The 15,602-nt window shown below is 30.9% G+C and overlaps 6 protein-coding genes across 6 annotated transcripts; 2 read left to right on the forward strand and 4 right to left on the reverse strand.

The window, feature by feature from the left end:
* Positions 1–8: 8 nt before the first annotated feature.
* On the reverse strand, positions 9–1,340 carry LOC124498165 (UDP-N-acetylglucosamine transporter). The gene is made up of 4 exons (XM_047061886.2): positions 1,039–1,340; positions 828–979; positions 387–761; positions 9–331 (listed from the first exon to the last, which is right to left on the reverse strand). Exons 1-4 carry the CDS (start codon positions 1,232–1,234, stop codon positions 101–103), a joined length of 954 nt encoding a protein of 317 aa, XP_046917842.2. The 5' UTR covers positions 1,235–1,340; the 3' UTR covers positions 9–100.
* A 79-nt stretch (positions 1,341–1,419) lies between these two features.
* Positions 1,420–3,472, forward strand: Usp14 (ubiquitin specific protease 14). Its single transcript, XM_047061788.2, has 6 exons — positions 1,420–1,555; positions 1,622–1,806; positions 1,877–2,085; positions 2,176–2,579; positions 2,646–3,146; positions 3,198–3,472. The coding sequence occupies exons 1-6, from the start codon at positions 1,540–1,542 to the stop codon at positions 3,356–3,358; spliced, it is 1,476 nt and encodes a 491-aa protein (XP_046917744.1). The 5' UTR covers positions 1,420–1,539; the 3' UTR covers positions 3,359–3,472.
* Positions 3,385–9,488, reverse strand: LOC124498026 (P-selectin-like). Its single transcript, XM_047061730.2, has 13 exons — positions 8,626–9,488; positions 7,856–8,068; positions 6,910–7,767; positions 6,250–6,807; positions 5,995–6,174; positions 5,749–5,925; positions 5,494–5,673; positions 5,238–5,435; positions 4,908–5,087; positions 4,672–4,848; positions 4,433–4,589; positions 4,172–4,366; positions 3,385–4,087 (listed from the first exon to the last, which is right to left on the reverse strand). Exons 1-13 carry the CDS (start codon positions 8,792–8,794, stop codon positions 3,661–3,663), a joined length of 3,669 nt encoding a protein of 1,222 aa, XP_046917686.2. The 5' UTR covers positions 8,795–9,488; the 3' UTR covers positions 3,385–3,660.
* Positions 9,489–11,312: 1,824 nt separating this feature from the next.
* On the reverse strand, positions 11,313–12,981 carry eIF2alpha (eukaryotic translation initiation factor 2 subunit alpha). Its single transcript, XM_047061843.2, has 5 exons — positions 12,731–12,981; positions 12,475–12,665; positions 12,274–12,413; positions 11,841–12,189; positions 11,313–11,768 (listed from the first exon to the last, which is right to left on the reverse strand). Exons 1-5 carry the CDS (start codon positions 12,855–12,857, stop codon positions 11,643–11,645), a joined length of 933 nt encoding a protein of 310 aa, XP_046917799.2. The 5' UTR covers positions 12,858–12,981; the 3' UTR covers positions 11,313–11,642.
* Positions 12,982–13,012: 31 nt separating this feature from the next.
* LOC124498087 (GTPase Era, mitochondrial) lies at positions 13,013–14,329 on the forward strand. Its single transcript, XM_047061800.2, has one exon. The coding sequence runs from the start codon at positions 13,087–13,089 to the stop codon at positions 14,311–14,313; it is 1,227 nt and encodes a 408-aa protein (XP_046917756.2). The 5' UTR covers positions 13,013–13,086; the 3' UTR covers positions 14,314–14,329.
* On the reverse strand, positions 14,168–15,515 carry LOC124498176 (regucalcin). Its single transcript, XM_047061898.2, has 3 exons — positions 14,847–15,515; positions 14,636–14,782; positions 14,168–14,561 (listed from the first exon to the last, which is right to left on the reverse strand). The coding sequence occupies exons 1-3, from the start codon at positions 15,397–15,399 to the stop codon at positions 14,338–14,340; spliced, it is 924 nt and encodes a 307-aa protein (XP_046917854.1). The 5' UTR covers positions 15,400–15,515; the 3' UTR covers positions 14,168–14,337.
* Between the last annotated feature and the right edge of the window lie 87 nt (positions 15,516–15,602).

Below are 15,602 nucleotides of genomic sequence, written 5' to 3' on the forward strand. Positions count from 1 at the left end.
CTGTTCATACGTTAAAAGTATATTTTTATTTTCAAAATTTTCAAATTGGAAAAAAACACGCATTTTTAAATACGAAACAAAAAATTGAAAAAATAAAAAACTAAAACGAATATAACATAGTAGACAGGACAACCAATGAAGCACCAATGAAGAAATTTAATGATGATGAAAAATCATCAAATATAAAATGGCTACATAATGATGACAATATTATTGATATGGTTGTGGCAAATCCTTTTAAGATATTATCAGCATATTTCATCACCAATGAAACACAAATGCCACCAAATGCTTGTAGTCCAATCACCATATAGGTTAATGAATTATAGCCCTAAATCGAATCGATTTTTTATTAGAAAATATTTCATTACTATAGTAATACTTACATAGAAAAATCCTTTTAAATTAATCTCATTAAAATCATAAACAATGATTGTAAATGATGCAAATAAACAGCTTAATATTGCCAACTGTAGATTTCTAATCCACAATGATTGTGATTTTGATACTTTGATTAATTTTTCAAAATAAACGCCCGAAAATCCGCTTGATAATGATGATAGAATTATAGAAATTAAACCTATCAATCTATTTTCGTTCATTTGAATCGATGATGATCGGTGATTATCATTAGGCCATTGGACAAGAATAACACCAAGCATTAACATGAAGAGTGAACACCATTGACGATGTGAAAGATCTTTGTTGAGTATCCAATGAGAGAATAATGCAGTTGTAATGATTTTAAATTGATAAGTGACCTTAGGGGCAGAGAAATTTTTACTTTTAAAAAACCGACAAGTAAATAATGGTTATGTTAACAATACTTGATAAGTAGCTGCATCCAAATTGGTTAGCGCAAGAAATAAAAGATTATTCTGTACGGTGTATAGAAAAGCTGGAACTAAAATTTTCGACAATTCTTTAGGTTTACCAAACACTTCATCTCTGAACACATAATATAAACCGAGGAAAGAATCTGATGGAAATTCCAAATTAATAAGTTTGAAAAAAAAAATTTCCAATGTTTTAAATTACCCGAATAAATTATTACAGCCATACAGATGAAAAATTTAACAAATTCGGAAAGAAACACAGCTGTACTATTGAAATAGGCTTCATCCTGACTAGAATTTTTTCTTGAATAACGTAATGTTAAAACAAGTATCGTTGTTTGTAAAGTAATCAATATTAATGTACCATATTTCATAAATATAGATTTGTTTTGATTCATATTTTTCTAACTAAATCTATTTATTTTTTATATTTTTAAAAGAAATTTTTTCAAATTATTCTAAATGTTGATCATTGTGAGACGAGCTATTCATTCATTTCCACATAATTTTCCATATAGGCTGATGTAGCCGGCTGAAATCCATGAAATGCTGTCTCATTTGCAGATGGCGCTTTCATTCATGTAATCGTGATTATTGTATTTTTTTTTTACAAAGTTAAGTCAACGTGAATTTTTCAATTTTTAATCAAAATTTTTATATTTTTTTTTTCTGGAAAGCAAAACTTTATCATTATCTCGAGAATATGTCAACTTTTAATGGTATGTTTATTCGTATCTTTTCCAGTTAATTTGATGCCATTTTTAACTTGAATATTTTGATTAAAGTGAAAATTAAATGGAACAAAGAAACATATGATCTGGAACTAGACACCAATGAGCCACCATCAGTATTCAAAGCACAAATATTTGCCTTGACAGGTGTAACTACTGATCGACAAAAAGTCATGTTCAAAGGTGGTGTCATTAAAGACGATGAATGGAATTCGACAATGTTGAAATCGATTAAAAATGTAAGATTGAATATGTTTTGTGTCATCATTGTTTCTCTCAATAATAATGACGAAAATATCATTCCAATAGGGTGCAACATTTTTGATGATGGGAACCGCTGATGAACTACCTGTTGAACCGCAACAGAAAAATGTCTTTATTGAAGATATGACAGAAAAAGAACTAGCTGAGGTTTTGGATCAGCCATCGGGTTTGATAAATTTAGGAAATACTTGTTATCTCAATGCTACAATACAATCATTGTCGACTGTTCCCGAAATGAAAGAATGTCTTAAAAAGTATGATGATAATCATTTTCATGTACATTAACATCTATTTTCATCATTATATTTTGGATTTTATGTTTATCATTGTTCAAACGTAAATAGGTACAAAGGATCATTAACCTTGAACGAATCTTTTGATGGTGCTCATGATATCGTTGTATCATTACGAGATGTATATAATAAAATGGAAACATCATCAACCGTGATGCCGGTATTGTTACTCGAAATGTTGCATATTATGTTTCCACAATTTTCGGAGAAAACCGAAAACGGCCAATTGGCACAACAAGATGCTAATGAATGTTGGAGTGAATTGATAAAAGTTTTGCAGCAAAAACTTAAAATTGAACCGATTGGAGGCGATGCTGCAACAAATTCGCGAAATTTCATTACTCAATATTTCGGTGGAACATTGCAGGCTACAATGAAATGTATTGAAGATGAATCGGAAGAACCGACTGTTTCAAATGAAAATTTTTTACAATTAAGTTGTTTCATTTCGCAAGGTGACGTTTTGAATCAAATTGTAGATTAATAGATTAATAGAGATTTTTAATTCCATATCATTCTAGATGTTAAATATCTTCAAACCGGTCTTAGGTTGAGATTGGAAGAAGAAATTAACAAATATTCAACAAAATTAGATCGTGATGCTCGTTATTTGAAAACAAGTAAAATTTCTCGTCTACCAGCATATCTATCAATCAATTTGATACGATTTTTTTACAAAGAGAAAAATGCTATCAATGCCAAAATTTTGAAAGATGTCAAATTCTCATTGACATTAGATATGTACGAACTATGTACACCGGAATTGCAGAAAAAATTGGTACCAATGCGTCAAAAATATAAGGATCATGAAGATCAAAAAGTAGAGAAAATGCAACAGCAAAAATCTAAAACTTCTGAAAAACCGGATGTTGAATCGGGTGAAAAAAAAGATTATTATAATTATTCATTCGAAGATGATTCTGGTTCTAGCAACACTGGTCTTTATCAATTGTATGCTGTACTTACACACAAAGGCCGTTCAAGTTCAAGTGGACATTATGTTGGTTGGATCAAACACAAGGGTAAGTATTATCAATCGATCATGTAAATTTTTATTGAATTATATATTTTAGGCAAATGGTTCAAATGTGACGATGATCAAGTCTATCAGGTGTCTGATGAAGAAATATTAAAATTATCCGGCGGCGGTGATTGGCATTGTGCCTATGTTTTATTGTATGGGCCACAATTGATTGAAAAATGTGAAACTTTACAACCGACTAGTGGCCAATAAAATAAACAAGCAAACAGAATATTATATGAAACAAAAATTTTTTTTTATATAAATTATCATTATGAGCATTATAATGATTTTTAAAATAAAAATTTTCAAATATTTAATAATTAATCAAATCGTTTTATTCGTTTTTATCATTCGATTCGATTGATATGTTGAGGTGTATGTATGTGACAGAAATTTATACAAAAGAGAAACAAGATATATAATGAAAGAGAGAATGAAAAATTTACATTTTTTTTACAGAAATATCTAAAGTTATTATAAAAATGTACAAAGATTGAGCTAAATTGTGTGGATCACAGATTTTTCGTTGTATTATTATTACCATTATTATAATGTTGCTGTGGTGGTGGCAATGGTAACGGAGGCTGATGTAAACCTTTATGAACTATGGCTGGTAATGGTCGATTGACCACTATATTTTGACTAACCGGTACATGAATGATGTTGGCATCATTTTGAACCATAGGTAGATTAGCATATAATGGCTGTGTCTTCATTAACGGTCCACCGCCATTGTTTGGTGCTGAAAATGTGACCAAATTAGAATTATTCGTTCGTAAATTATTCGTCGCCTGCATTGAAGCCATATCCGAATCCAAACAAATCCTTGAATAGGTCATTGGTCGGGAAATATCTTTACTAGTTGTAGTAGCATGATGATGATGATGATGATTTACTTCGATATTTTCACCACCACTTTTGATTGGTTTTTGCTTTTTACTGTAAAAAAAATGAAAATATAATTTTAAATCGAAAAATAATGATGTCAAGTTATGAAACAAATCAAATCAAATCATTACGAACATTTTGACGAATAAAAATCCAATGATGATCATCAAAATCAGAATGGTGCCGATGCCAAACGAAACGCCGATCCCAATCGATTTTGATGATTCAACACTTTCATAATCGGATTCACCATCAAGATTATTTGCTTGTAAGCTTTCTTCAATTTCATTCGCATCTTGTGTTTCCAAGCATCTTGGAATGGTGCCACTCCTTGAAAGAGTAAAATAGAATAAATTATAACCATTAATTTTTTTTACATTCAATTTTTATTGCTACCATTCTCCATTTGCTTGGCAATATCTATGCTGCGAATCGGTAATCATTTTGAAATCAGGCAAACAATGATATTCAACTATGCTGCCATAAAATGTTGTTCCATTTACTAGATATCCTCTACCGTTTGGAATCACTGGTGGTCTACCACAATCGACATCTGTCATTTATGAAGAACATAAAAAATGATAATAAAAATTTCCACAAATTGATCATCAAAATTTTCTGTTTCAACAACTTACATCGACAAAATGGAACCTGACCGCTCCATTGACCATTAGTTTGACATGTTCGTTCATTGTTGCCAATCAATTCGAGACCATGTATACACGAATAAATGGCTTTACTGCCCACTTGTTGATTTAATACTTGAACCAATGTTTTTTCATCTTTAGTTTCGGGAGCTTTACAGGTGACAACTAAAATTCGTGATAAAATTTTTAATATTTGAACTTTTAAAAAAAATTTTTATGATTACGTTCACAAATAGGCGGCACGCTGCTCCATGTTCCATTCTCAAGACAAATTCGCCGCCGCGGTCCATTCAGTTTGAAATTTGAATTACATTCATATTCAACTGTACTTCCATAATAAGTTGTATTACTAGTGAGTAGCCATTTTCCATTCGAAAGTGGAAACGGTAATCCACAATCAATATCTGTTTATGCAAATGTTTCAAAAATATATTTTTTCAATTAGTTCATTGATGGATGATGATTGATCGTTTGACATGCATCAGACAAAAACAAAATATTCGAAGAAATGTAAAAAAAAATAATAATGATAAAAAAGAGAAAAAATAACATACAAACACAAATGGGTGGTGCATCACTCCAAAATCCAGTCGTCTCACAAGTTCGTAATGATTGTCCTTGTACAATATGGCCAAGTGAACAACGATATTGTACTGTGGAGCCTACTTTGAATGAATCACTGAATGCACGATCATTACCATTGTAAACAACGGATGAATTTTTTGGTATTTCTGGTGGAGAGCATCGAATTTCTAAGAATAAAATATTAGCTAAATCTGTCATTCACAATTATATGTAATATATATTCACCTTCACATTTAGCCTTATTGCCTGACCATTTTCCATTATCTTGACATACTCTTGCTTTATCGCCAACTAATCTATATCCGGTGCCACATGAATAATTTATGACACTGTCTAAATGCGTGGTCAAATTTACGTAAATGATCTCGCCTTTCCATATTGGCTGAACTCGTCCACATTCCACGTCTATATTTGTGATTATTAGAATTGGAAATTAACAAAAACAAATTACACATTGAACATAGTTGAGATATTACTTACATTTACAGACTATATCATTACCACTCCATCGGCCATTTTCTTGACATTTACGTTTAGGATTTCCTTCAACAAGTTGATAGCCAGATTCACATTCAAACAATAATTCCGAACCAACTGTAAATGTGGTTCCTTGAAATTTTATACCAGATACTTTTTTAGGCATACCACAATTAACCACTGATATAAAATTGAAAATGTTTTGGTTTCATCATCATTGTAATAAAAGCATCTCATTAGATAACTTACTTTCGCATGATGGTTCTAAACCACTCCAGATTCCTAATTCCATACAAGTTCGTGTTTTATTACCAATTAAAATATAATTTCGATCACATTCATAAATGATGGTGCTACCATAATAAGTTGTTTTATTCATCAATTTATAGAAGCCATTGTTTATGTCTAATGGTAGACGACAATCGATAACTATTTCGTAAATGATGATAATTCAAAAATTAGAAAAAAAATGAAAATTCTTTTTAAATATAGCTAATTACATACATTTACATTGAGGAGCATTATGTGACCAACTTCCACCGATTTGACAAATCAATTGTGATTGACCAAAGAGTACGAAACCCGAATGACAAGAATATGAAGCAACACCATTTATCGTTCTATTAGTCACTTGTACAATACCATTATCGATTTCCAATGGTTGTGTACATAAACCGTAGAAACATTTGGGTTCCTGATCACTCCAAGAACCATTACCTAGACAATATCTTGTTTCCACACCGACTAATGCATAATCACGTATACATGAATATGTGGCTGATGCATTGAAATCTGTTCGAATATAACCAACGCGACCATTTGAAATGGATTGTAATGGGCCACAATCAACATAGACACAATTCGGCGCTTCGCCTTGCCAAAAGCCATTGCTTTGACAGAAACGTTTCTGTAATCCATCTAAACGGCAACCTTGAGCACATTGGTAAGTGATGATATTCCCAATTCGAAAGTCATTTTTGATGATGGTTGAGTTTTCATTGATATCAGGACTGCCACAATTAGAAGGTGAATATTGACAAATCCAAGGTAAATAGTCAAGGTCTAAATGAATTATGAGGATAAAATCAAACAACAATTATCTTCATCAGCATCATAATCATCTATTATGGCTTATCAAAATGTAAAAAAAAAATTGAATATTACCACAAGTGACATCATTCCAGAGCCATTTTCGTCCGCCATCAAGCACAATGCAATTTTGTTGCCCATTATAATTGTTTGGTTGATCTTCGGCCCAAAGAAATTTATTAATTGGTTGTCCATTGATCCAATGCCAGAATAATCTGGGACGAGTACCGAATAATGATGTAATGTTCTGGGCATAATGATCTCTTCGAGCTCCAACCCAGACCAATTTAGAACGTAATTTGATTTTATATCGTTCCAATTCATAATAAAGAAAATTCTGCGTCATATCAGTGATTGAATGAATGAGAAGGCCACCACGTGATTTGCAATACATATCAGCGTCAACAAATGATCCACCTCGTTGTGTTTGAAATTCATAACAAGTCTGATTGAAACTAGTTATCTGTTGATATTCCATTGCATCACCACAACGGTTCGAGGAAAATTCTTTAGTAGTGAATACGAAAACTTCACACAATGATAATGAACTTTCGATTCCCACCATTTGAATATAGACATATCGGCCGATAATTGGATTGGCACAATTAAAATCTTTATTTTCACCATCATCTAATGTACCAGGATACCATGCACAAAGTCGATTACCTTGAACTGTTGAACTATTACCAACACGAATCTCAAGATCGTGTAATGGTTGATGTCCACAACAACTTCGCGTCAATACACGAATCACACGAATTTCGTATGGTTGCAAGAGATCCACTTGCCACCACGGTGAATTTTCTACCTTAGTTTCCGTGCAGTATTTATTCTCATGTAAACTACTAAGATCACCATCATTGGCATTTCGTGAATCGCCTCCTTTAACGGTACTCGATTGATTCGTTGGTTTTCCGTACGCAACATTCACGGCTATGTAGATTAATGTGATATGTGTTAGAATTACAACCATAACGAATTTGTTTAGTATTAGTAGAAAATAAATGAAAATATTCCTTACCACAATACGGAAGTGCACCGGACCATTTTTGATCTATACATGTTCTGGTAGCCGTACCGAATAATTCATAACCATCATTACATTTATAGAAAGCTTTCGTACCATTCACAATAAACTCTGAACTTAATTGTACATCGGCATAGATTGGAACCGATGGATATGGACAATGATGATCATTATTATTATTATTGTTGTTGTTGTTGACTATTGAATCTATTCATATTAGAAATCAATTAGATATAAACGATAATCGATTAGATCTAGTAGTGGAGCGAAATATTTCATAGTTTTTTTTCAAAAACAACAAAAAAAAATCACGATATTGAACAACAATGTTGAACCTTGCAACTTATTTTCTTTATTTTATTTGTTGGTTTTGTTACTTGACACATTTGAAATCCCCTTTTATTATTATTATTATTATGATCATTATTGTTATTGTAATAATCAACTATATTTTCAAATGGTACATTATATGTATGCAATATTTATGTCCCTTATCATATAAAGGCGAGCAATTCATGCAATCAGTTCTACTTGTTACGGTTCGATAATCATAATAAGTAAAATGAAATTATAATGGATGAATGAAATTAATGAAATTCAAGTAACATGATCATGAACAACCAACACCATCATATGATTCACAATCGAATATAAGAAACTGATTATAAATCTAATAATTAAGAACAAAAAATGTAGCTCAAAAACAAAACGAAAAAAAATAAAAATAAAAAATAAAAACTTTCAAACAATTTAGATCACCCTACCTGCATGAGATAGATGATTCGAAAGAATGTTATTAAATACAACAATAAAATGAATGATGAAAAACATTAAAAAAGGTGACGAATAAAACGATGTTTGTAACTTTATTCGTTTATTCATCAGTAGATTAGAGAATGATAATACACTTTTAGAAACAATAAATGAATGCATGATAGTGATGATGATGGTGATGGCGATTTTAATGATGTTGATGATCCTTTTCTTTCTTTTTTTTACTATAAAGATTTACTTATACTCCAATCTATTTATGATGATGATGATTGGATTCAAAATGGTATCATATTTATAGCATTGATGCTGATTTTATTGTTATTATTATTGTCTTTGTTTTCGGGTGACTAGAAAACTTGATGATGTTGAATAATGATTATGGACAAAGATGTTCGAAACAAATTACTCAATATAAAGATTGATTTATTCATGCAAATAAATTAAATTGAAAAAAAACTACGGTAGGTCACATAACTGGACGTCTATTCATTCATTTATTCACCACTCACAAAGACGAGGGCGAACATTTTGGATCGACACTTGTTGCACACGCGCACACACACAGATACATACATTTATTTTGGAACGTTTTCTGAAAAGGAACATGACACACACACATATACGAGTGAATTAAATGGAAAAAAATATATTGCCGAAACACCTTGCATTCGTTGAACATTGGAACGCAATCAAGTCGAAAATAACAACTTGAATAGACAAAACGAACTATATTTCCTTCTCTTTTCTTCAGGTTTTTTTTTCTTTTTCTCTCTTTCTTTCGACGACAATAATTTTTTTTTATAGACAATGATGGCTTTATTCTCAAATAATACACACAGTCAGAAACCGACAATATCCATCCATCCATCCATGCATCCAATTCAAACGACGATCAAATCACGAAGACTCATGGCGATGATGATGATGATGATGATGAGGATGGTGATGGTGTTGAACAGGCAATGTTTCAGCTCATAGTTTTTTGGAACACAAAAAAAAATAATAATAAATGTATTTTAAATTTACACAGATCTTGTGTGTGTGTGAATGATGAATAGAGAAAACAAGAAAATATAAGCACAAAAAGAGAGAAACGAATTTTTTTCAGAAAAAAAGAGAGAGAAAAAAAAATGTAGGCAGCTTGAATTTAATATAAACAATAGTGTGTGTAAAACAAGGTAACCGAAGATTGGACTGGAATTTTCTTATTATTTTTTTTTCACCATTACCATTATCATCATCATCATCATGATTAGAGTGAGAATTGAATCGCATGAAAAGACAAAGACTACGAATCAAGATAGTGATCGATGATTTGAGAGAGAAAGAGAAACAGTGAAAAAAATGGACAAGTTTTTTTTCTATAGCGTAGTGGTTTCTTGTTCTAAATTACAAATGTCCACGGATATGGCCAGCTGTGGCTGTTTGAGGATGGATCGCCAATGAATGATCAACGACAATTCATTTGTTGTTGTATACATTCATCACTTTTAGTTTATTTTCTCAACACTTATTCATGAATAGACAGATCTAGATTACAATCGAATAACGGTATATGTGTTGTATTTGATTAGAAGACATTTCATACATTGTTTTATTTTCTCATTCATTTTTCATGTCAATTCATTTATTTCAGCATCATCAAAATTCCCACAAAAACATTAATAACACTTTTCGATCTTTTTTTTCACTATTCTCTCATGATCATAATCATAAAATTTCTCATGAAATGTTAATGTATTATCAATTTTCTAATTTTACCAACAGTTTGTTACATTATCATCATTGATCAAATTGTCAACAGTTTTATAAAATGGTCAACTTTTTTTAAAAAAAAACGTCTCTATTGTTAGTTTTATTAATATGAAATTAATCTTGAAAGAAAATCCGTTTCTTTTCATTTATTTTGTTTTGTTCGTTCAACAAAAAAAAATCTACCGGGTTCGAGTTATCATCATCATCATCATCGCCACCATTATTTGACTATTTAATATTTGCCAATAATAAATGGTCAAATAATGATGATGATGATCAGAAAATTTAAAATTGGCGGGCGCTTATAATTTTCTTATTGCACAAGATATAACAATGAATATAAAAAAAAAAAAGAAAATTCGATTGAAACTTGATTAACTCGTTGATTTGCATTTTATATCTTTACATACGAATATAAAAGATAATATCTTAAAGCTTGGATGATGAATAAAAGCAAACACACGAATGATTATTATGATCATTGTGTGTGTGTATATATGTTAACTGCCAATCATCTTTTTTTTCCATTCCCTCCTACAGACATGATCCAGGATACTCAATGATCATGATGATGATGATGATGATAGATCAGCAATAGCAATATCATGAGCTACACGTAATGAACACTTGTTGCATGTTTTCATGAAATTTATTTTTTGTGTGTTTGTTTGTTTTCGACCAAACAATAATTTTGTAGAAAAAAAAGACAATGAATGAAACATATTATTTTCTAATTATTGTGGCAATTATAACTATATAATTACTAAAAAAATCGGTATATACATAAACCCACACACAAACACACGAAAGGAATTTCAATTTTTTTTTGTGTTGAAATTGGATTACAATGAATGTGTATTTTTATTATTATTCGTCTGAGGGTTCAATATAAAAACATTTAATTTCTAAATTAAAATTCAAATTGATAGAGAATTTTATTCATGATAAATTATTTCATCTTTATTTATGGGATGGTTATTTTTTTTTGAACAACTATTTAAATTGTCCCATTCATCATTCGAATGACATACAAAAGGATGATGACAATTTTTTTTGTTTGTTTGTTTGTGTGTTTGTCAAAATCGCCAAAACACGATGTGAATTTTTCATCATTCTCATCATCATAAGAATGGATGATTGTATTATATAAATGAAAAAAAGAACAGAAAAAAAGCATTCAAGTAGAAAAAAAATGACATTCATAATTTATATATTATAATAATAGATTATATATTCATGCATCTCTTTTTTCTTATATTCCATCTTCTTCATCTTCATCATCATCATCATCATCACCGGAACGTTCTTCATTCTCTTTTTCTGCTTGTTCCAACATTTTTGTTAATTGAGCTTCATCCAAATCAGTGACAACTTTAGGCTATAATAGAATGAGAATCCACATACACACATTTTATTAATGAATGGATTAGATATTTAAAGGAAAACTTACAGCAATCGTAATCGTAAATATTCCGCCTGAATCTTTTATGGATTCTTCAATTTTTTTCAAAGCAACATCCAATAGTTCAACACCTTTTGCTTTATCCAATGTAGTAGTGGTGACAACATAACGAGGAGGTGCTATCAAATTGATTTTGATTGGCATCTCTTCTATGCCGCAAGCGATACCGGCACGTAATGCATTTTTGACCGCATCAACACCTTCATAAGCATAGCAGCCAACTTCAATTTCAGAACGAACTTTTACCGCTTGTGGCATCAAACGTCGTTTGATATGAGTAAGCAGCAGATCTTTAACTTTTTCGTCTAAGCAGCATTCATCCAGAAGTGATGGTTGACTTTTTTTCCGAAAATTGATTAAGAAAAAGTAGATAGTAATTAACAGAACAAAATAAATTAATTAATCTTTATTTAAAACTTACTTGACAGCCATTTTGAAAACTTCATATGAAGATCCAGGTTTTTTATCATCGAAATGCCAAGCAGTTTTGTCGTATAGTTCTTCCAATTGTTGTTCATTATAATGCAATATTTCTGCTACATGTCGTAATATACTATGAACCTATTGAATTAGATTTCAATGAGAATGGATGTTTTTGGATTTTTTTAAAAAATATAAATACCGCTTTGGCATTAGCAAATTTTTCTTCACATCTTATTATATCTTCCGGTGAAACACGACGTTTAGACAGATCAATATAGCCTTTGTCACGATCAACTCGAATGACGACAACACATTCATTACGTCCAACTCGAATCAATTTGTTTATGGAACGTATTCGTCTCCTGGACAGTTCGGATAACAGAATCATACCTAGATTTTTATTACAAAATATTTTATAGTTCAAATGATTTGCAAATAATTTGAGTAAAACATACCTTCAATGTTGTTATACTCTAACAAATGAACGTAGGCGCCCATTTCTCCGATCGAACGAACATTGACCATAACTACATCTTCAACTTCGGGATATTTTTGTCGATAAAAACGACAAGAAAGTGGCATGATGATTTTCGAAATATGGAAATTGGTTACAATTTGATCTGGAAAATTGAAAAAGATTTGTGACAATGCCGATATACCGACACAACGTGTAAAACAATTTGTTAAAATTTTGTTTCGAACCAAATCCATACAATGAAAGTTATCCAAAGCATGGTTTCAAACATATTTGATCATATCTCATTCAAAACAATTTCATTTTTCTCAAATATTTGATGCAAACAATGTCGACATGAATTTTTATTTAATGAAACTTCCGCTATATTCATCAAAAAATTTTGTCCATCAGTTTATACTAACACGATTGACGACATGTTTAACTCAATTGAATCGAAATTTGTATCACGAACGAAATATACCGAAAACTTTAGATGAATTCAAACAATTTCAATTTAAACCGAATGAACAACCAGAAAATGCTCGCTCCTTACGTGTGGCTATTATTGGCTGTCCGAATGCTGGAAAATCTACATTATTGAATCAGTTAATCAATTGGAAAATAAGTGCAGTTTCATCAAAAGTTCATACAACCAGAAAAAATGTGATCGGAATTTATGTTGAAAATAATACGCAATTAGAATTCATCGATACACCAGGTTTAGTGAGCAGAAAACATATGATGCGACATAAATTAGAACTTTCATTCGCCAATGATTTGAAAATTTCTGCCGGGAATGCAGATATTATTGCCATGCTGGTCGACATTTCCAATCGACGTGAACGAACCAAATTGAATCAAGGAATTCTTGACCTTCTACAACAATATCATAATGATGAAAATAAAGAATCATTATTGGTTCTAAACAAAGTGGATAAAATACGTGATAAACGAAGTTTGTTGGATATTGTTTCAACATTGACGAATGGAATTGTCGATGGTCACCCTGTTAGTTCGTCAAATATTGATGATGATATTCTCAAAGCGGAATTAAAGCAAGGAAAATTTGATATGTTATTTCAACGAACCGACAAATATTATAAAGAATATCAAGATAAAAATATCAAAACTGTCGAATCAGATTTTAATCATAATGGGATTGGATGGCCAAAATTTTCACAAGTTTTTATGATTTCTGCCCTTCATAATGATGGTATTCAACAATTGCGAAAATATTTCCTTCAAAAAGCTAAAGAAAAATCATGGTTTTATAGTGGCAATGTTGTGACCGTACAAAATCCGAAACAAATTATAATTGATACAATACGAGAAGTTTGTCTGGAATTATTTAATCAAGAGATTCCTTATAATTTTCGTTACCAGATTGTCATGTGGGAACAAGACGATCTTGGCAATCTATATTTAGTTGTAGATATTTTATGTCCAGAAAAATTTCTTTCACTTTTAATTGGCCCAAAAGGTTTGAATATTTCGAACATAGTTCGAAAAGCTCGAGAATCATTATCAAATATTTTTCATTGTGATATATCATTAAAAATTGCTGCAAAATCTTTTCGATAATAATTATCTTGTAAAATCTTGGTTTTAAATTCCTTTGATATTGGCACTAAAATTTGGTTTATGACCCTTAAAGTTAGGATCTTTGGAAGTCACTCGGAAACAATAACCACCCAATGGTTGTTTGATTTTCTGTTCATCAGTCAGAAAATGGCGACATGATGTTACATACATTACATCCAGATTTGGACCACCAAAACAAACGGATGTAATCAACGAAGTTGGCATTTGTATTGATTGCAATAGTTTACCTTCAATTGTAAATAAACAAATCTGGCAATGTTAGTATGTGATGTGATATATTTAATACATTTATTATACAAACCATTTTGGCCATCAATATTGACTATTCGTGATCCTTGAAACATAGCAATCCAAAGATTTCCTTTTGCATCAATCGTCATTCCATCCGGTAGTTCATCCGAAGTGAAATCTTTATTATCGTTCATATCCAAAAATATGCGTTTGTTTGCTGTCATGAAAAAAAATTCAATGAGCCATATTTAGAATTAATAGTATGGCCAAAAAAAACTAACATATTTTTCCATTATCAATGTCATAATCGAATAAAAAGACAGATCGTTTGCCAGAATCGATGTAGTACATTTTTTTCGAATCAAGTGACCAACAAAGGCCATTTGATAGAATTACTTGATCCAATTGAACTTCAAGTTTGTTTGTCACCGGATTTAATCGATATAATGCTGCATTTGGTAGATATTTGAAATTATTTTCCATCGTACCAATCCAAATTCGACCGGATGGATCACATTTCCCGTCATTAAAACGAAAACCATTATTTGAAATCTTATCGATTAATTTTTCAGTATTTGTTCGAATATCCAATAAACGTAAACTGGTTCCGACACTTATGACAACTTTATCATTACCATTATCATTAACTGGTAATACTACACTCACAACTTCATCATTATTCTTATAAAGTTGAGAGAATTTTCCATCAGAATCATATGTTGCAACAAGACCAGTTAAAATGTCAACAAAATAAAGTTTGCCATCCACTGGATTCCAATGTGGTCCTTCGCCCAATTCAAATGCCCGATCCGATAATGTTTCAATATTGAACATGATTATTGTTTATTGAATATTGGTTGTGTGTTTAATCCTTTACTGCTATGGTTGAATAAAACAAATTTTTACGACCTACAATCATATTGAAGGACAATTTATTTATCAAACAAATCGATTTATCAATAAATCGATTTGAAAGATGATAAATAACAAATAGACATCAAGAAAAAAAAGTCGACATTCATATATCAATCAAACAA

Source organism: Dermatophagoides farinae, chromosome 2 (genome assembly GCF_024713945.1).
Source record: "Dermatophagoides farinae isolate YC_2012a chromosome 2, ASM2471394v1, whole genome shotgun sequence".
Taxonomy (NCBI): domain Eukaryota; kingdom Metazoa; phylum Arthropoda; class Arachnida; order Sarcoptiformes; family Pyroglyphidae; genus Dermatophagoides; species Dermatophagoides farinae.

Coding starts and splice junctions, on each gene's coding strand:
- eIF2alpha (XM_047061843.2), bottom strand. CDS start 12,857: ATGCCACTTTCTTGTCGTTTTTATCGACAAAAATATCCCGAAGTTGAA. Junction 12,414..12,474: donor AATTTGCTAATGCCAAAGCG/GTATTTATATTT, acceptor CTAATTCAATAG/GTTCATAGTATATTACGACA. Junction 12,190..12,273: donor GTTTTCAAAATGGCTGTCAA/GTAAGTTTTAAA, acceptor TCGGAAAAAAAG/TCAACCATCACTTCTGGATG.
- LOC124498176 (XM_047061898.2), bottom strand. CDS start 15,399: ATGTTCAATATTGAAACATTATCGGATCGGGCATTTGAATTGGGCGAA. Junction 14,783..14,846: donor CATTGATAATGGAAAAATAT/GTTAGTTTTTTT, acceptor TTTTCATGACAG/CAAACAAACGCATATTTTTG. Junction 14,562..14,635: donor CAATATTGATGGCCAAAATG/GTTTGTATAATA, acceptor TTACAATTGAAG/GTAAACTATTGCAATCAATA.
- LOC124498087 (XM_047061800.2), top strand. CDS start 13,087: ATGAATTTTTATTTAATGAAACTTCCGCTATATTCATCAAAAAATTTT.
- Usp14 (XM_047061788.2), top strand. Junction 2,580..2,645: donor AAGTTGTTTCATTTCGCAAG/GTGACGTTTTGA, acceptor ATATCATTCTAG/ATGTTAAATATCTTCAAACC. Junction 3,147..3,197: donor TGGTTGGATCAAACACAAGG/GTAAGTATTATC, acceptor TATATATTTTAG/GCAAATGGTTCAAATGTGAC.
- LOC124498165 (XM_047061886.2), bottom strand. CDS start 1,234: ATGAATCAAAACAAATCTATATTTATGAAATATGGTACATTAATATTG. Junction 980..1,038: donor GGCTGTAATAATTTATTCGG/GTAATTTAAAAC, acceptor AATTTCCATCAG/ATTCTTTCCTCGGTTTATAT. Junction 762..827: donor TGGATGCAGCTACTTATCAA/GTATTGTTAACA, acceptor TCTGCCCCTAAG/GTCACTTATCAATTTAAAAT.
- LOC124498026 (XM_047061730.2), bottom strand. CDS start 8,794: ATGCATTCATTTATTGTTTCTAAAAGTGTATTATCATTCTCTAATCTA. Junction 7,768..7,855: donor CGGTGCACTTCCGTATTGTG/GTAAGGAATATT, acceptor TAATCTACATAG/CCGTGAATGTTGCGTACGGA. Junction 5,926..5,994: donor TTTAGAACCATCATGCGAAA/GTAAGTTATCTA, acceptor ATTTTATATCAG/TGGTTAATTGTGGTATGCCT.